Source organism: Aquila chrysaetos, chromosome 6 (genome assembly GCF_900496995.4).
Source record: "Aquila chrysaetos chrysaetos chromosome 6, bAquChr1.4, whole genome shotgun sequence".
Taxonomy (NCBI): domain Eukaryota; kingdom Metazoa; phylum Chordata; class Aves; order Accipitriformes; family Accipitridae; genus Aquila; species Aquila chrysaetos.
Window position 1 is genome coordinate 3,335,850 of NC_044009.1, and position 20,333 is coordinate 3,356,182.

Consider the following 20,333-nt stretch of genomic DNA (forward strand, 5'->3'; position numbering starts at 1 on the left):
TAATTTTGCCCTTCCCTTCAGTTGCCTTCCTGGCTTTGGACAGTTGTGAAGTTCAAGGCTGCACAGAACTGGAGGAAGGAAGATAAATTCCTACAGGCCCCAGAAGTTTTCTATTAAAGTTGCTTTAAGACTTCCCATGTGGTTCTAATAGACACAGCCCTGCTCAGCAGTGCCCAGCATCAATACCACCACATGAAAGCAAAGCACATATCCCAGAACTGGCCTGCAAAGTGCTGATATTGTGAAAAGACAACACCAAATAAGTTTATCTTTTTCTTTTTTATTTCTTCTTTTCTCCTTTAATCACCCATCCTACCCACTCGCCTGTTAAAACAAAGTTACTTGGATAATGCAAAACAACTGCTGGGCTCACCCAAAGTCCGGCGCCTAGGGCTGAGACACTGGATGGTTCAGAAGATTAGATAAATGAGACAGAAAGTCCTTTGGGGCTCTTCTTTCAAGATCTGCACAATATTTATGCACTTTCTCCACAATGGTCTCAGGCAAGAAGCCATACAAATGCACCCTAAGAACTCTTACTCAAACCATAATTCATCACACTTTCCTTCTGCAGACTGCTTAGCAAGAGCATGCAAGAACTATCACCCTCACTTAGTAAACCAAGGCACAGTGTGGAAATGTCTTGGCCATGGTCACAGAGTGGCCGGGTGGGACAGCAAGCCTGCTCCCAGACCAGGTCTTCAACAACTCCGTTCCTTCACACCACAGGGACTGTAGCTAATGCAGGCAGAGCACAGACTATCACAAACAAGCATGGTGGGCGCACCACCTTCAAACTGCTACAGTTTGTGATCTCAGGTTAGACAGTCTGACCGTAAATGAGAACCGAGTAACGAAAAGGTTGGCTATTAATACATAGGCACGATCTGAACTAAAGCAATCAGCTTCAACCTCTCCAACAATCTCTTATCTTCTAAACGGGCACAAGTTTCATTTCTAACTACGTAATGCTTCTAAGATGAGAGAAAAAATAACGCAGCTTCCTTTTGATTCCTGCCCTGCACAGGAACATGGGATTCACCAGCACTGCTCAAATAAATGCAGCTCAACAGCAGCTTGTAGTTAAATTGCAGTTGGGTTACACAAACATCCAGGCGTGCTTAGCAATTACCCTATGCAAGTGACCCACTTTCTACTTGCTGGTGTAACAGTGGGTCTTTTGCACACTCACTCCAAACCCAAACCACCCTTGTGTCCCCAAAGCCATTCTTACATTCTGGAAAGGCCCTGGGAGCAGCACAGGAACAACAGCGATGACAGGATCGTACCTTTTTTCCCCAGCATACTAGAAGAACTCCAGAAGAATGGAAACGAAGCATTTTTTCTTTGGAACAATGGTTATCCTGCTGGGCTTTGTTCTGAACAAGTCTATCAGAGACATCCTCTCTCAGGAGGATGCAGCATCTAGTTTCTAAATCTATAAAGGCCTTAGACATGAACTAGAAGCAGCATAGTTAAGCTTGCTCAGAACTGCAGCAGTTCAAAGAATAAGTAGAGGCAGAGCCACAAGTGCTAATGAGACTCACATGCTGCTTAAGTACCTTCAGGTGGGCCAGCACCTGAGCAGAGGCTCTCAGAATCATAGTTTTGGACTTGGATGCCTCAATTTCAAGTCTCATCGAAGGGTTCACATCTTTTTCAGGATCTTAATGTCTCTGACTTCACCCTGACCTATTTCTCCCGCCTGTATAATGACGTTATTTCTAAAGCACTTTGATTGTTTTGAATATTATAGTGTTTAACACTATGCAAGCATCTTCAATTGAGTGTCAATCTAAAAAGAATATTTATCCTTGATAATACCTGTAGCTCAACAATGTGACCCTAGAAGTTTCATTTTAATGACAATATGATTAGCAAGGACCTACCTCCAAATAATTCTGGACTCCAACCACTGACTGATCATTTGAAGTCTCCATAACCCCACTGCAGAGCAAAACAAATACAATAGTTATTGATATGTATAAAGACCCAAGAACTTGATACAGAGTCCACCAACACATCCAGAAGTTAATGGGGGACAGTCATCAAACTGTTTGCTATTGAGGAACCCGATATTTTTACAGAACTTGCAGGGACCAAACACTTTGATGAATGGACAGGAAAACAGATGCAGCGGTTATTTGCAAGAAAGGAGGCTGGAAATAAAAATCATCCTTCAAACGCTGCTCTCTGGACTAGCCCTTCAGATGGAGGCTGACGGGAAGGGAAGGCAGACAAATTACACCAGAAAAGAGTTTGCAGATAAAACCATTTCAGGGCCAGGAGTTGGTTGCCAGTTGCAGGTCCCTTTCTTGCAGGCCCTGTGGATGTCATAAAAGGACTAAAAGACCATGAAGATGGTTTGTCATGAGCTTCTGTGATGAGCTTCCTTCTCTACTACAGAAGTCACAGCCATTCACAAAAGCTGCTGAAGTGCAGAGAGATACGTCCCGAGGCTAAACCCAACCTACCTGTAACTACTCCAAGTAATTTAGGTCAGTACCCACAGCGACACAGACCATGCACTGCAAAAGAATTGTGGGTTTTGGCACATGATGGTATTATTCTGTAAAATCCTCATGAAGATAGGCACAATTCCATGAGTTGGAGCCGCACAAGTTCTCCCACACACTTTTTTTTTTTTTTTTTTTACGTAAACAAGCACAGCTACACACGTGGGATGTTTAAGGCCTGGGGAAACCCAACCTCAGCTATCCTCCTGCAGGACTCACAGCCCACAGATCACTTCACCTGCAGCACAGGTATCTGAACCACGGAGAACCGGCCGCACCACCGGGCACCCAACAAACCACCACCGCCACTGCAGGAAATACAGCAGCTTTCCCCCCCCCCCCAACCTGACATCACAAGTTTGCCGCCTTCTCTGTCCTTTGATTGTTTTCTCTTTGCCTATTTTATGCACTTCTTGCCCAAACCATCCCCTTCCCAACACTGCTACGCCAACAGCAGGCAGCAGAATCCAGCTCCCTGTCCGCTCTCACCTACTCAGCGAGGGATTTATCCCTCAGCGAGGGATTTATCCCTCACCGAACCCACTGCACTCACCCATCCTTTCCCCAGCCATCTCCCTGGAGCTCTTCCCTCACCACCCGTGGCTAAACCCCCCCCCCCCCCCCCCCCCAGGATCGCCACAGGCGCTGGTTTATTTCCACCGCACGGGGCCGACGAGGCAGCGGAGGCACCTACCTATATCTAGTGCCAAAGTACTGAAAGAACACTAGGTATCGGGTTGGGGGAGAAACCATCTTTGCTGCCTCTACGGCGGAGGCTCTAGATCCGGCTACCCCTCCGCCTCGCCGGAGCTCCCTGAGCTCCCCAGCGCGCTGTTGGCGGCGGGACCCCGGCGCAGACCCCGGCGCGGACCCCGGCGCGGACCCCGCGGCCTTCCCGCCCCTCCTGCACGGCGTAGGTCAGGACCGGGCCGCGCTTCTCCCCCCCCCCCGCCCGCCTCCGCCTTCCCTCAGCCGGCTTCCCGCCCAGCACCGCCCGCTTCCGCCGCCGCCGCCGCGCTGGGTGGGCCCTGCTGAGGGCCGGGCCCCGCTGAGGGGACGGCGGCGGCGGGGGGGAGCCTGTGGAAATCGTGGCGAGGCGTAGTTGCGGGGCCTGGCTCCGCTCGCCCGTAGGGCCTCAGGGCCCTGGCGGCTCTCTGCCAGGCGGCTCGCTCCTTTTTGGCCGGGGAGAGCTGTGGCGGGGCCCAGCGCCTCCGTTGTCCTGTCCCCGGGGCACCTCAGCTGGGCCTCGGGTTTTTCTTTAGCCTGGAGGGAAACCCGAGTGACGGAGTGAAGGTGACCGAGGCAGCGATCGTGAGGGAAGAGACCCCTCTCAAATCCTGTCCTTTACCTTCTCGACTGCTCTTCAGCTCTTTAAGTTTTACTGCAGGCAGCCGTCTTTTGGCTTTGTTTGCCATTAGAAGCCACCCGAGCTGCACTTTGTTTGGGTTTTTTTGTTAATTTCTGATGGGAATTGGTCCCTTGGGCTATTCCTAGCACAGTTCCGGGGGCTTCAGTTGCCCCGTGAGTCAGACAGGCATGTCAAAAAATTAAGACTTAAAAGTGCCAGAGCAGGGATGTAGCTCCCACAGAAAAAATGGGGCCTTAAGTTTACAGGGCGAGGCACTTAGGGCGGCGAGTGGCCCTCTACGCTCTCCTTCCCTGCATTAGAGTTACTTGTGAGTTCGGGATTGTTGACTCAAGGGCTCCGACGTTCCCAACCTGCAACGAACCTTACCCCACGTGAAACTGCTCCCGACGCTGCCAATAGCCATGTCAACGTCCCCGCAAAAACCAGCACAAGAATTTCAGGCGGGCCCGCGTTCATCTATTTCAGCCTGCCTATGAAAAGATGCGTGCAGGCTGCCACTTGCCGAGGGTAAATAACAGCTACAGGGACAAAAATAGGCTAAGATACTGGTAATAAAAGCTGCAGATGTTCTTCATGACTATGTTCTGTATTTTAAAATCTTCATTCATCTTTTAACATACTGAACTGCGATATCTGTATGTACAATAGATAGCCTAAAACCAGTATAAACAATCACCCAACTCATTAGCAAAACAGGGAGAGCAACAGAAAAATCCCTGGCCCTCTCATACAAATCGGAAATCTGTTTTGAATGGAAAAATCCAACCAGCTTTCAACTCACACAATGGCATCCAGACTCTATTATAATGAAACTGATGAATCTCAGCTTTAAAGAGGACAGTTAATTTCTAATCCCTGAGCCTGTGCATACACACGCAGGCAGAAACATCTACACACCTTCATCTATGCTGGAAGAACCAAAGAAAATAAAAATCGTGTTGATTTGACCTTTATGAAGCCACATAGAACAGAGGCCACAAGAGGTCACCTTGCCCCTTCTCCTGGACCGAGGCGATCCGCGGAGCTAATTCCTTTTCCTACGTTCCTCAGAACCCTCCAGCATCTGCTCACTGTTAAAAGTAAGTCAGACTTTTGCTCACACAAAGATACTCTTGACTGTGGCTGATAAATCGAGCAGGTCTGGGAACTCAGATGGAAATGGGAGCCTGGTCTGGACTGGAAGTGAATCGCAGCTGTAGTCTGTGTACAGAAATGGCATTGAACATCTTATTTCATCATGGTTCTGTTCATGGCTGAGGTAAGGCCTCATCATGACGTTTTGTCGTGGATTCAGATGTCCCTGGCCCTCGTGTTCATCTGACTCTCGGTTTTGGTTTAGGTCCATATTACACAGGATGCGTTTTCTTAAAACGTGGAGATTTACACTTCAGGCCCTTCTCTCAGTCCTAAATTCGTATAAAACTTGCAGTGAATGATGCGGTTTATACTATTCTTCTGTGTGGTGCTCGATGAGTGGAGGATCAGAACTAAGCCCATTGTAATTGGCCTCATTTATCCATGCCACATTACATTGCTATGTCCCGCAGCAAACGTGATCTGTTCAGCTGGACCCACAAGCCCAGATGTCTTCCTTCCTTGGGTGATTACATTGGCTTCAGAGGAGTTACTGCAGATTTACTGCATGGCTGATGGCAGCTGCAAATCCACTGCGTACAGAAAATTAAAAACTAGCTTAAGTAGTAACAGGATTGATGCCAATCCTTTTGACACTGCTGGTATAGAATCGCACTGTGCATCCTGGACGCTTTTTTTTTTTTTCCTCCCCCTCCCTGCAGTGCACACAACCTGGTGGCAATCCTACGTGCAAACGACCGGCTGCACCTCCAGCTAATCGCTCAACCACACAATTAGCCTGAGCTGGTGGACGAGGCGGTGGCCGCTGTCACAGCCAACTCAGCCCAGAAACCCACGCATCCGACCGCGTCCTGTCTTCCGAGAACCCACCCTCACCTGGAAACAGGAGAAAGGAGAGCAGAAGGGAAGGGAAACCGTGCTTCCCAGCCCACCGGAGCAGCGAGGCCAGCCTACGAGGTCAGGGACCCCGGGAGGGAGACCCGCGGGCGGGCGGGCGGGCGGACGGCTCGACGGCCCTGCCCCTCCGCTTCTACCAGCGGGCGGTCCCCACGCTGGGCCGGGGTCAGCCCGGCCCTTCGCACCGCGGCGGCGGCGGCGGCGGCGTGTGTGCGCCGGGCGCGGGGGGGCGGGCGCTTCTCCCGCTCGTCCTCGGCTGCCGGCGGGCGATGCGCTTCCTCCGCTGAAACGCGCCGCGGGCTGAACCGGCAGGATGACGGTGGAGTTCGAGGAGTGCATCAAGGACTCGCCCCGGTTCCGGTAAGCAGAGCGGCGTTCCGTCCTACCCCCGATCCCCCCCACCTCGACCCTCCTCCACCGGTCGCGCAGCCCCTGCGACGGGGCACCGCGGGGGGGTGTAGCGGGGGGGGGGGGGGGGGCCGCGGTAAGGCGCCGGGAGGGACGGGTCACGGACACGGGACACGGGACACGGGACACGGGACACGGGCAGGGCCTTACCGGCTGCCCGCTACCGCCGGGCCGCGCCCGGGAAGCGGGGAGCCGGCCCAGCCGACCCCCGGGGCTGGGGCTGCCGGCCCAGCGCTCTCCGCCGGCTGCTGGGGATGCCGGCGGCCTGCAGGCTTTGCCCCCTGCCGCCCCAAACCCCGTGCGCTGCTGCATCCTGCCCTCCTCGCCTGGTTGCACCGCTCGGTTCGGACGCTTTGCAGATGAAAAACGTGCTAATCGTGGCATTCAGCAGACAGAGCCGGATCCCAGTCGTGACAGAGGCAGCTGGCATCACCCTACGGGGATCGGCTGGACGGTGCTGTTTTTAAACCACCCGAAGAGCCAGTGCTAAGAAATACAGGCATTTTCCATGCAGTCACATTCCCATCTCTCGGAGGGTGGATTTTTTTAGCGGTCTTGGAGGAATCCGGGCTATCACAACAAAGACTCCGCTTGGCCGTGCTGCATTTAAATCAGGCCGTTTCAGAAATGCCCTGGGCTGGAGAGGAGCTTCCACATTCTGGGTACAGGTGCTCTATTGTGCCAGGAGCATCCTGGCTAGGTGTCCGGATGGGCTAGGATGTCCCGATGCTATAAAGGGAAGGTCAGAGCTTCCATAGCTAACAATCTCCTGCTGCTTTCAATACTGTGCCGGATGGGGACAGAGAGAAAGAAAGACAATAGCCTGCAGAAGCAAGTTGGTTGGCTGTGTGTGCAGGGGAAAGAGTTATCACGGGGTCTCTCCTTCCCTGCAGACATTTCTGGTTGCTCCTTCTCAAAACCTTTTTGTTTATTAAATAGGACAGTTTGCATTTCCCTTTAAGTGCATTTAAAAATAATTTCTTGGAATGCTAGATTCATATGAAAGGCTGCAGTGGTCTGTTGCTGTGGCTACTCTGAACAATTGTAATTTTGTGTATGTGGTTGTGTACAGCTGCAGGTAACACAAATACCTGGGCAAGTGCAATCTTCTTTATCCCTGCATATGGGAATATGTAGGGCTGTGGAAAGGGTCCTTCTCCACACGTTTTCATTTTAATTGCGTGGTAAGATCCTGCTCTTTCTTGTTCCAAAGCTGGTTCCGAAAGTGTAATGGACAGTGTCATGCGAGATGACAGGCTGGTCTTATTTGTGTGCCTGGTTGGCATTGGAATCATGGGAGCTTTTCATCAGGAGAAAGTTAGATGCATGGGCAGGTTTGCAAGAAGGTACGAAGCTCCTTCTTTAAACCTCTGCTCACTTAGCACCAATTAGAATTTATCCACCCCCTCTTTTTCTTTTTTGACTGTCATTTTATCCTATTGTGCTGCAGAGCATGTGAACTGTTCAGTGGCATCCTTCCAGAGCAGTGACTTCACTGTCCAGATGTCTCGTTCCACATGGCAGTGACCCTTTTCCTGGTGACGTCAAGATTGATTGATATGTTTATTTATTTATTTTGCCTTTGGTGTGTGTGGGCTTCAGGCCAAGTTTCTTAGTATGCAGGCAACATCATTCTGCTCTGTCTGCTCCATCCATAAAAACAAAACAGCTCTCAGAGCACTATGTTGGACCTTTATCAAAAGCCAGTTATTTAAGCATGGAATTATGAACTATTTCCCAAACGGCCGAACACAGTCTGCCTGTTACAGGGAGAACAAGAGATTAGACTAGAGAAATAAGCCTGTATATTTCAGGAGGGCTGAAATATATGTAGCAGGGGAATATATAAACTACGAACACCTCAAACAGTGAGAAAATACTGACATTAGCTGGCCTATGGCAAAAAAAAAAAAGAACAAAATAGAATTCTTCAGACTTTCTCAAAGGGTACAGATTTTAGCCTCCTTGTATGCTTTTCTTCCTCCCAGCTCTTTAATTAGTTTTTCCATTACAATTGTTTTTTTGTAATACGAGAGAATCCTTAGATGCCTGTGAGGGACAGGACTTCTTCCGTAGTGCATGGCTGAGATGCTTACTAACATGTCCCTAAAATCTTACCACTATAAAAAAAGTAAAATACCATACAAGCTAAACTGTATACAAAAAATAGGTAAAAAAGAGGTGAGAGAAGGTTGCATATAATCCACTTTCTCAACAGAGACTGAGACAGCAATAAGTAAAGTCACTTGCCATAGGAAACATCTGTGGAAGAGGCAAAAATTTAATCCAGATTTCCCATACCAGTCCCTTAGCTAGGAATCACCCTCCTTTTCTTGCTGGCACCCACTGCTGCACAGAGCCCCTTTGCGCTTCCCAGCGAAGGGTTGTACCATGTTTTACAGTTGGCTTATTCTCCTCAACAGTGAGCCGTCAAGATAATCAAATTGTTTTCTGTTTGTTTTACACAGGGAGAAAAAAAACCTTCAAAAAAATATTGCACAGGCATAAACAAACACTGTATTAAGCATCCCATAATAAGGCTACCAAACTAGTCTACTTCAGCAATCAAATCCAATTACGTGTCAAAACACTCCAAATCAATACTCAATATACACTCAATCTATCATTGCTTCCTGCTTTATAGGGACCAGTTGCTACGAAGAAAACTATTTAAAAAAAAAAAGTTACTTAAATATGTATAGATCTTTAGATTGGTAGATAAGCCTTATTTCTGTAAGGCATCTTGTAGAGACATGTATATTCAATTCCTGTAAACAAGTATAATTACCTTGAAAGACCAGTTCTAGCACATTTGAATGCAACCCCAATAGATACTGTGGCTTTCATCTCCCTGACATGCAGTGCCTTCTGTTTAACTAGCAGTAGTCTGGGAAATCTAGGAACACGTTTCTGACTTGTTCCACTCAGTCACGGAAGCCCGTGGTCTGGAGTGATGCAAAGAAGAACCCATTACTGCCCTTAGCCTTGCAGACCCGTTAAGCAACAGTGCTAGATGAGTAAATTTGGCTCATTCTTGCAAAATGGAAGTCCTTGGGTGTACTGCCAGCTCCCAAGGCTTACCCCCTACCTTTATTCCCTCCTCTCTCAGGGAAGACTCGCTTGGTACTAAGGGACGGGTAGGGACTTTGTTACTCATTCTGGGTGTAAATGCACTCTAGGAACAATCAGGAGGACGAGGGAAGAATGGGAACAAATTGCAGAGGTTGGACCTGGCTGTAGCACTCTGTGGGTCACAGAAAACCCCAACTACCTCTGTGGTAATTCCCACAAGGGAGGGAAATAAGCAGTTATTTCTTTAACTAACATTGCTGTTGTAGTTGTTGCTATTAACTAACCTTATTAATCAGACTTGTGAGGTCGGGGTTAGCCACTGCAGAGCGGGCTGCATATGTCAGTGGGGTGAGCCAGGAGGTGCTGCGCTCTGAGCGTAGCGCAATGACTCAGATGCTGGAATCTTCTCACGAGGAGCCCTTACAGCTACCACGACCTCAGGCGACAGACAGCTAACAACATCCCTCCATATACATCCAAGCCCCAGGCTACTGAGGGACCTCTGGGCTGCTCAGCAGGAAAGGGAGACCTGCAATTGAGGCATAGGCTACACAAGACCATGTATATGCTCAGATTCAAGGGTGCCAGTCTTCACCTCCCCCATGCCTTGCAGCCTCTTGGCTGGCTGTAACGCAGTAGTTCAGAAACTCGCACAACTCCCTGGAGCAGCACTGTCATCAGGCAGTGACCCAGCGACATAGGCCGAGATGTTTGTTCTAGCGGTGTGCAGCACTGTCTGCACGTTATTGCGGCTTTCATGAGGCAGAGAAAAAATGCAGGCATGTAATTCTAGGTCCATGAAAGATGCAAGAAAAAAAAATTGTGATTTGCCAGAGCAGAAGAAAGTGGAAAAACAAGTACATTTAGAAAATATTTTCTAACTCTTTCTAGGGTGTTTCAAACAGAATGGGAAGAATTAAAACCCTTAGTCAAACTGATCTTGCTAAGTCTGATAACAGATTGAATTAGACAAGTTTAAAGCTAGCATAACCAGTTTTAATGCATCCATGCCTTGTGAATGTGTGTTAGTGAAGGCCTCTGCAGAAAAAAACTTTAGTGGCTTCTTTGTGATTTGTGTCAGTTGACATTACACACCACTGATGTGCAGTTTGAGGTAAGCCAAACTTACTAGCTTAAGTTACTTAAAAGCAAATTTAAATTACACCCAGAATGGCCAAAGAAAGAATCTTCATCCGTTTAATTAAATCAGTTTAACAAAAAGAGCACATGCATTGATTTGAAGTTGTTTTTTGTTACACAAGACTTCTTATGTAAGCAAGATCCCTGATATTGCGGTTGCGTGAAGATACGCCTACATAGAGAACTTCTTTTTGAATCAGAGTCTAATGAGTACAATTGCCATCACTTGCTGGTTTAGTTGCACGAGAGAGAAGATATTATCACAAAAGCAGCATGATACTATCTATATCAATCATAATACCTGTCTTTATCTGTTTATTCTATTTCTTATCTCTTTATCATTGCACTTCTAAAGTCAAAGAATCTGAAGTATCTAAAGGGAAAAGTCAAAGAGTCTGAAGTATCTAAAGGGAGAAGTCAAAGCAAAGATGTCACCATATAGTTACTTCCTCTCACAGTACCAGCCACGAGATGCTCTCCCAGTTACAGCAGTCCATCCTGTCCATCCAGCCCCTAGATATCTATACATCAGTGTGGTGCTTTCCGAAGGCAGTGAGGCTTTGTTTCCTCTCCTGGCTTCCAGCCTCCCTTTTTAAGCATCCCTTTAAAGTGAACCCAGGTCAGTAATACAGAACCAAATCTGGCCTTTCCAGGGGTTGTACTGGGGCACGGTTTATAGCAGAGTCCATCCCTAATCTGTTAGGTTGGCTTCTCCCCCCACATGCGTATTTGTGGCAGTTTGTACCTGACGTGCCATACCTAGACTGTAGTTGTGACAACTTCACCCAAAGGGGCCTCCTTTGCGATCGAGGCTGCATTACATTTCAGCTGCTCTTGTGTCAGGTGAATCACGTTCACAGCAGATCGTAGCAGGACCCTCGCATGGCATGGTTTTCTTTTCCTCCATAGGTGGTATCAGAGAAGTACATGGAAGCAGAAGTCCCTTAATCTGAGGTTCCCTGTCATCAAAACTACCATGTGAATCCTGAAGTACTTAGGAAAAAGCTGCAGTCCTTCAGCCTGCATTACTGTGGGCAGATCTGAAGGTATTTATTCAATGTGTAGTCAGGGAAGATCCCCTGGTATGAGAGAACTGACTGGGTGACAACTGACTTGAGATCTCTGGCTTGGCTTCGTAAATGGTATTTTAGGCCAAATTTTTGGCAAGCAGTTTCCTCAGTAACTTTGAATTGTGAACTGTGTAAGCAGGGTATCCCAAAGGGCCAAGGTTCTGAAGGTGAAACCCCACTGATCCATCCAAATTCTCCAAATCAGAAAAGGATTTTTTAATTATTTTTTTTCCCCAAAACAAAACTGCCCATACTTAGAAGCTGTGAGTTTGCAATGGATGATGTTAAACTCTGAAATACAATCTCTCAGGCTGCTCATGAGAGCTATAGCTCATAAGTTTCATGGTGTAGCACACAGACAAGCGAAATTTTGGTATTTCATAATTTGATGATTGACTTTGTTACCGGAATAACATTCCTGTAATACATCTTGCTTTGTAATCGTATGTACCCTGTAAGAACATCTGCAAACTTTGAAGTGTTTCTAGTTGTCTAACAGATCGGTTTCTGAGTTGGTAGTTGCTTGCTTTCATTTTCAGTAGCTGTTCCTCTCTGTTGTCTTTCTGCTGGCTGGAATGTATGTGGCTACACAGAGATGAAAATAATTTCTTTTGTCAGTGATAGCCTTCTCACATTTTTCTTTCTCCATGGCTCTCCTTCTGGTTGCCATGAGATAAGTGTAAGGAGAAAGCTGTTCAACCTGAATGATTTTGCAGAAGTTTTGCGAAGTGTAAAACTCTGGCTGTCACGTGCTAAGGATGTGAGTCTCGACTGCTTTCTCTCAAAGCCTTCCAGAGGGCAACACCACAAGGAACTGTAGGCCTTGTCCTATCAGGATGGCCAAAAGCCACCGAGAAAGCCAAGGTCAGGGTTTTGGTAGTTGCTAGTTTTCTAGCTGTAATAAAGAATGTAAAAGGGTTGGAAGTTAGATGACAAAGCTTGCTAAAAGGAAAAAAAACAAAAGAGCAATAACCCTGTGGTGGAAGAGGGTAATTAGACCCAGAGGTAATGCGGCTGAGAGATGCTGATGCTAGCTTATCTGTGCTGTTGAAATTATCTGTGGGAGAGTCATCCATTCCTCCTCAGAGAGTGCCACATGTCTTGATAATTGTGCTTTGCTGGTTGTCTTGGCACCATGCAGTGTCTCTGGATTCCAACCCTGGTCCTCGAAGGACTGCAGCATGGCCAAGTGAGCACGTAGAGTAAGAATTCAATGAAACATTATTTGGCGTAACCTCATTCATGCGGACTCTAGACAGAATCCTGTTGAAATGTGTGTTACTGCAAAGCCAGCGAGCTTTGCATTCTAGGGATAAGCCAGAGTCCGTTGTCGCTCACGCTGCTGAAGCTCAGGAAGCTGGAAAGGTGCCACAAAACCAGTTTCGTGGTGATGGGAAACAATGATGTAGAGCCTTCATCTGAAGGAACCCAGGCTGTCTGCTAGCTAGAGTGGAGAATGGGGAGTCCAGGGGCTGAGGGCTACTGCTTGCTTTGGCACTCGGTGATTGTGTGACTGAGGAAGATCCCTTTTTTTCATTTCAACAGCTCCTGTGTTTCATTTTCCTTAGCTTAGGGAGAAGGACAGGATGGAAGGGTCACACTGTGTATCTGCATCAAGACCCTGTGAAATAATTGATGTTTGTCATGACAAAGCACCTTCAGTAATGTGATGGCATCAGCACTGATTGATTAATCATTCATTTCTGGTGATCCCTTTAGGTAGGAAAGTATGGCATTCCAGCACTGGGCTCCGAGGGGACGAGGGCTAGGAAGGAGGGCAATGTACTGCTGCTGCACACACCAGGGACCTCTCCCAGCCCGTGTGAGAGAAGCCATCCATTTACCTTCATTTCATTATGCCTTCCAGACACAGGAAGGCATTGCAGACTCCTGGAGTCAGGGTGGGTATTTTTTGGTCTCAGTGGCATCATCAAGGTTGCTCTCCATTCTGGTTAGGGAGAAGGGATGCAACAGGATGGTGGAGAATCCTTTGCGTGGAGGAGCTTGGACTGCGTGTCTGGCAGCTTTCGCTGGCTGGCCTCCCCTATGCCAGACATCCTGAGATGGGAACCTGTTGCACGTTATCATAGTTATCTGTGACATAGCCTCTATTAATCTGGGTGCTTTTGCAAAGTTTTGCGCTGTCAGTAGGGCAGTTCAGCTTTGACCTATAATCACTGGATAAGTAATAAAGCACTGTCTCATCTGCTAATGCACAGATCAGGGCATTGTAAAGTCTGCTACGACTTCTGAGTTAGTTAAATACATGCTGGGGGATCTTGCAAGTCCCTTTCTCCAGTTAAATGGTATTTTCTGATTTGTAGGGCACATATCCTGGGGTTACTAACACAGGTATAGTGAATTGAGAGACCTTATTCAAGTCATAATGCATATAAGCAGGCTGAAGACTTTCAGTTTGGTATTAGGACTCAACAAGATAACAGATGAATTCAGGATAGAAAGTGTGTGCGTGCTGTATTATTTGAAGTTAGGAACAGCATGAAGGCTGAGACCTGTAATCAGAGCTACAAGAGTGACTTTGGGTCTGGATGCAGCTGCCTCTAGTTTGCATCTGTACTGTCTCACATAGTTTGTCAGGTCAAACGTGCACCTCTAGCCCCTGTTCAGATACATGGGGCTGGTGAGTGAGCCAGTTTCCCCACTACCTAAAAGCTACCTGAAGCTGCTAACCCCATAAAGCCTCGGCTCTAAGTGTCCTGAACTTCTCTGTTCTCAAGGGGCAGTGGAAGAGCAGGGATGGGAGGGAGGAATGAAAATCAACCACAAGAGCTTCGGAATCCCAAGCGACGGTCCCTTTAAAACCTGGTTTCATAACACTATGAAATTTCAGCCACAGTATTAATTTTTTTGCAGCAGGAAGGCCAGTGGAACCATGAGTTTTTCTGGCTTCCTAAGCACTGGCTTTACTTAAAAAAACAGGCTACTGCTAGCTTTGTAAGTTCGGTTATCTGGGATAAAGAAAAGAGCCCTAGAAATGGACCTGTAATCCAAGTTCGGTTGAATTTTGGGGATAGGACAGAATGTTTCCCTGGAGCCAAGAGTGCTTCCTTGCTTGTTTGCTTGCAGTTCTCCTCTACATCAGGGCTGTATTCTGATTTCAGACATTTGCAGTCATTCCTGACTGCTCTTTCCCAAGTGTTTGTTACACACGCAGATCGTTAGCTCTTCCCATAATTAATGTGGTTCCTGTCTAATGTAAAGCTTGCTTTAAAAATGAAGGTGGAGGAAAGGAAGTAGAAAAAAAGAAAGTAGATTTGGCTCCGTGCTAACACGATGCCATGCTGACTTCCTGTGGGGAAAAGAAGGGGAGCCAAGAGCAGAATTTTTTCCCTCTTTGACCAGCAATTGCAGACTTGGAGGGAGAGGGGGAAGCAGGCATCACGGCCAGTATGGAAGGCTGAGATTTTTACCTGCCAGTAGCTTTCTAATGGCTGCTTTATCTTCTCTGAGGCACTGCAGAGCCTGCTCTGTTAAGATCTTGGAATGGACAAGACACGGAATTTGAGCTGCAGAATTCCCTGCATGGAGTATGTTGGAGCACTGGGGAGCTGTATGCCTCAGTCCCAGGCCAAGGGGATGGACTACATGGCTTAACTGCAGCCCCAGGGAGGTGTGTATATCTTCCAGGCTGCATGGACGTGAATTGTGTCTCTGCTTCCCAATACACAGCAGCTAGAATGTAAGCTGCCAGCCTTCCTCTCTGTAAGACCCCATAGGATAGGGAGCAGAACGAGGAAAATGAACAATTATTCGTGTGGACTGCAAGGAGGGTGGAGGCTGATTTCCTGCAACTCCACTGCATCCATGCCTAGCTGCAGCCAGACTGGCCCTCAGCCCACAAGGAGCTGCCCACAACTGCAGTCACAACACCCATCGTGCCTGGCCATGTACCAACAATACCAACAAGGGAAAAGCATCATGCTTAATGTTCTGCCCATTGCTGTGTGAGCTGCTAGAAGAAAGGGAAAAGTGTTTCTGCTTCTATTGCAACAGATTAGAAAAGAGGACAGGGTGTGCTGGAGACTATTCCTCTAGAAGGCTTGGAGAAGAGTTTTTATGTGTTTCTTCCTGCACATGCTTGGTGGTGAGGAAAATGGCTTTGCCACCTGTCCCGTGCATATGAACAGAGCCTAGGCATGCATGTATCTGCCCTGACAAACTAGTGAGACAGTACCAACACAGGTCAAAGAAGCAGTGAGTAAGCCACACATGTAGCTGCAGGAACTCCTCTGAGCCACTGCTCCCAAAAGAACAAAATGAGGCGAGATAATTGCCCCTACACAAACCTCTTGGCAAAATGTTCCATTCTTTTCAGTTGGTGGGGTACATGTTTTGGCTTACTGGAGAGGGTTTGTTTTAAAGCAGTGCATCTACAAATCTTTTCATTTTTGCACGTTGCTCTCTCCTCTGGCCTCTCATTTTGTAAAGAAGGGAATTCAGTTCAGAGACACTGATTTATAAGAAGGAAGAAAGGACCAGAAAAAAATAATGGAAAGGTCGTATGTGTGTTCTCAACAGCCCATACCAATCCACTGAACACAAGGTTAACCAAATACAGTGTGGTATATTTACAGCAGAGTGTGCCCATGCACACGTTATGTTCTTGTCTTGCTTCAACTAATCTGCAGAAGTTTTCTTTTCTTATGTGCCAGGTCTCTTCTTGAGGGAGGCGGAGAACATTCTGTTGCTCTGATATAGTTAACCATCACTTAATTCACTGTGGGATAACATGCACACGTGTACGTGGTCTCTGAGAGCAATCGTTCTAATACAGAACTTTTACTGGATATAGCAAGGGAACGGGTAAAAAGCAAAGCAGTATATTCATTACAGTGGATTAAAGGGATGATGTCAGAACTCATGGGTGGCACATCCCAGAGTGAAGTGCTCATTCATTCCTTAAATAAGCATAAAGTGGCACAGTCTAAACAGATTATATAATATCAGAGAGTGAGATAATCCGTTCCCTGCATACCCAGTCTGCTTCATCACACTATAGCAGGGCTTAATAATTTCCATACTCTTTATTAAATGCTACTGCTAATAGAAACAGCATGTGTGAACATGTGTGTAAATGCATATGTGCACATACAGTGTTTCCAAGGGTTGGATACATCTGCCTGTTGATAAGGTAAGAGGATACTTTATGGGAATAAAATTTAGCTGTATGGCCTGCATGTGCATGCATTCAGATGCACAGAGATACAGACATAGAGCTTGTAGTCCTTTCTAGGCAGGTGTGCCAGTCTTTGTTTAACATTACGTAGAAGAGACTGCTAAACCTCTGACCATTGGGCTGAAAATGCAGTATACTAAGTGTATAGATTTTACAGACATCGTCCATGGATATTGCTGCAGTAAAGTGTCTCCATGGGCATAGGGAGCAGCTAAAGGAGACTTATCTGTACTCCTATGACAAAGGAAAGTTAGGTTATGCAAGGATACACACTTGTGGCTTGCTTTGAGGCCATTTTATGCCCATGCACTTGAGAAGAATACCAGCTTAAACATCAGCACGGTCCTGCTACATTTGCAATGTTGGGTTAATGCAGAAATCTCCATAACTATTTTGAAGAATGGCTATTTAAGCGTGTCAGTTGTTCCTGCTCCATTCTAGCTCAGTGAAACAATGCTGTTTCCCACAGCTCGGTTTCTTTTCAGAATATCACCCCTTTGTTCTCTCTGATAAACCCAGGTTTTGGCAGGAAGTATGGATTTGTCCCCACACCGTGACCTCGCCCCAGGATGTAGGAAACTGCCACTGTGATAGCACTGACATAGCAGGAGGCCCCTTTCCCTTCCCTTCCCTTCCCTACGCTTCCCTTCCCTACGCTTCCCTTCCCTACGCTTCCCTTCCTTTCCCTACGCTTCCCTTCCCTTCCCTTCCCTTCCCTTCCCTTCCCTTCCCTTCCCTTCCCTTCCCTTCCCCATGCTTCCCCACACACCTCTTCCCACATACTTTTCTTCCCACACATTTCCCGGCTTTTTTTGCTTGCACCATCTGGAGGCTGGCACTTCAGACGGTGCGCTCAGATTTGCAGAGAACAGCCTACCTGAAGGTTGGAGGAAGAGAAGGCAGCAAGCTGACGTTTGTAGAAAGACGCCTGCTTTAAGTTTTCAAAGAGTGTAATAAAACCAGTTCTGCCAGATTGAGTTTAGGAGTTTGGAATAACGCAAGCTCTTGATGTACCACTGACTCATCTGAATTCAGAGATAATGCATAAAACTATGGGACAATGCCAAACTAGTAAACAGGACTGAAACACTGGAAAACTCCAAGCTGATATGTGTTGATGGGATGGGAAGAGGCTTCTCTCAGAAGTCAAAATGCTATAGCATCTAGCCTCATGGACTTTATTTTTTGCTTGTGTTCACCACAATTATTCATAGTTTAGTACTCCATACTTCTCTTTTACCTGCAGTTCTGAACTGTGTGGGTTGAGATGAGATGTGTGAGATGCCAAGAAATCAAGAAGTGGAGGTTTCTAGCTAAATTTTCAATACGGAGGATGAGTATCTGTGAATCCTACAGGGCTGAACCCTGTTGTTCTGACCCTTGACTTTGTGCTTCAATTCTTTTTCTGCTGCTGAGGCCAGGTTACTCCAATGCCAACTTGGTTCTCCTTTGCCTGGGCCACATCATTCAGTAGAGAGGACACATCAATTTTTCCTACAGGCAGCACTGGTCCCTGTTTCCTGCCCAATGATTCCCTCTAGCCCAACATTTTGGCTTTTTGTATAAGCTAGGGAATTTCCTCCTTGTATATGAACCTAACCATCCAGCAGGGTCCAAGACAACATCGGGTATGCAGCAGGACATAGGTTCATCCTGCAGGCATGATTTACTAGCTCAAAGGGATGTGACAGTCCATCGTATGGCCACAGAAAGCAGATAAGCAATCTGTAGCTGGTAAAAGTCCTGCTAGCTGCACTCAGAAGAATGTCCTTTTCTAAAGCTTGATGACTGGGACACTAATCCTTTACATGAGAATTAATTCCCCAACCCCAGCCACATCACAACAGTTCTGTTCCCTCTGGAGAGGTGTAAGAGGAAGTCAGAGCTCAAAAAATGGGACCATACCAAACTCTTGAGAGTAATAAATAAAAGCAAGGGATGAGTAGTGTCTAGGACACTTACTCATATTTCCCCCAGCAAGCTTCCATGCAGCACCAGCTGAAGTAGCACAGCCATAAATTCTCATCCCTTTAGGAAAGGGTTGTGTTACTTACTGGTATCAGTACTCTACAGGAAAAAAACCCCAGTGGTTTTGTGGCACCGGGACACAGCAAAAAACATTTGGCATCTCCGGGAGGGCGCAAGCGACACCCAGCTCTCCCAGGGCAAAGGAAGGGGCAAGGAGTCTCCCTGATTGCCCCCAGGTCTGTTAGCACTTTCAGCATTTCTGCTGCCAGAGAGGGCAAGACCTCTGCTGTGTTTGGCAGGACACGACACAGGAAAAGCCTTTCAGACAGAGACAAAGGGAGCATAGAGGTTGGGGAGCTCCAGTTCTGAGCCAAGGCCCAGGGGAGGGAGAGAAAAAAGAAACAAGGAGCATTTAGTGCTGAAAGAGATCCCTGCTGGGGGAGGGTGGACTGAGCTAAACTATGGACTAGGGGAAGTCTCAACAAAGCCTGCTGGAACTTGTCCAGCCCTGTTGGTAAATGGATGCCGCTGAGTTCACTTGGGGAGAAGACAAAACTGTTTGATACAAGTTTTTTGATAAATCCATTTTGCTTGTAAAAGAAAGCAAACAAATGTCATTTGAGGAGTCGCATGCCCACATAATGGTTCTTTCTTCAGCTCAAAAAAGAATATTCCTGTATTCAGTCTTTGCTGTGCAGTTTCCATATTGCCACTGCAAAAGCTCAATCCTTGCGACCCAGGAAGGGAAATGCCTTCTGATGAGCAGACAAGCAATCTCTGCTCTAAAGTCACTTAGCAAGCTGGAACAAAGTGTGTAGGAAAGAAAAAGTATCACTCATGGTGCAAATGACCCACCTGATGAAGTCTTCAGGGTGGAGAATGTTTGGTCATTAGCATGCCTGTTTCTGGGCATGTGTCTCACTGGAGTCCTGTTTGTGGAACTTGTCAGATGGATGAACTAGCTCGAGAGGGTCAAATAAGGCAAGTTACCTCTCTCTGTTGGAAACACAGCAGGCCCAGGTCAGCACAAAGCAAGAGCCAGAAATTTGGTTCAGGAGAAGTCACCTTCAGGCTGCACAGTGCAGCTGGACTGACAGGTGTGTTGTGGTGTCTGCTGCCTCACCGAGTTTGCTCATCATGAGTCTCTGGATGATATTTTCTTCTCCAGAACTCAAAGCCCTCTCTTGCATCCTTCTTCTGAGTGACGTTCCAGGAACCGAACTGCACAGTGTGATGCTCGGAGAGGCCTGGAGAATACTGAACTGCAGGAGTTCAGTTGTCCATGCAGGTTTCAGATGCAGAGACCTGTATCTCTTCCTGGACTTTTCTTGAAGTGTATTAGAGATGTGGTGCTAAGATCTACTGCACGTTGAACCAGAGAGGTTGAATCTTGCAGCTGTGTCATTCTTCTGCAAAACAAATATTCAGAACAGAAAGGAAGGTAGACATCCATTCAGTTTGATAACCAGAAAAATTACTAGCTATCAGCAGGTATAGTGCTATGCTCTGATGAGCTAAAGATGGAAGTTGCTGTGTGGTGGTTACCAGATGATCTTTGTCAGCTGCTCTGCCAGTTCGTCAGCATTAGTGCACATGGCTGG

The 20,333-nt window shown here is 47.1% G+C and overlaps 2 protein-coding genes across 10 annotated transcripts in view; one reads left to right on the forward strand and one right to left on the reverse strand.

Moving 5' to 3' along the window:
* PUSL1 (pseudouridine synthase like 1) overlaps positions 1-5,965 on the reverse strand; it is a 30,785-nt gene extending 24,820 nt beyond the window's left edge. Inside the window, exons 1-3 of one of the 5 annotated variants that reach the window (XM_030017362.2) lie at positions 3,211-3,446; positions 2,475-2,528; positions 1,890-1,947 (exon numbers count right to left, since the gene is read on the reverse strand). In XM_030017362.2, the coding sequence (XP_029873222.1) occupies positions 1,890-1,940 (51 nt within the window). In that variant the 5' untranslated portion in view covers positions 1,941-1,947; positions 2,475-2,528; positions 3,211-3,446. Of the gene's footprint in view, positions 1-1,889; positions 1,948-2,474; positions 2,529-3,210; positions 3,447-4,190; positions 4,393-4,833; positions 5,658-5,856 lie in introns of those variants that run through there. The other 4 variants (XM_030017363.2, XM_030017361.1, XM_030017359.2 and 1 more) reach the window with 4 other exon arrangements.
* Positions 5,966-6,075: 110 nt separating this feature from the next.
* Positions 6,076-20,333, forward strand: part of ACAP3 (ArfGAP with coiled-coil, ankyrin repeat and PH domains 3) — a 96,046-nt gene continuing 81,788 nt past the window's right edge. For all 5 annotated transcript variants that reach the window (XM_030017343.2, XM_030017345.2, XM_030017346.2 and 2 more), the window contains exon 1: positions 6,076-6,237. In XM_030017343.2, the coding sequence (XP_029873203.1) occupies positions 6,191-6,237 (47 nt within the window). In that variant the 5' untranslated portion in view covers positions 6,076-6,190. The remainder of the gene's footprint in view (positions 6,238-20,333) is intronic.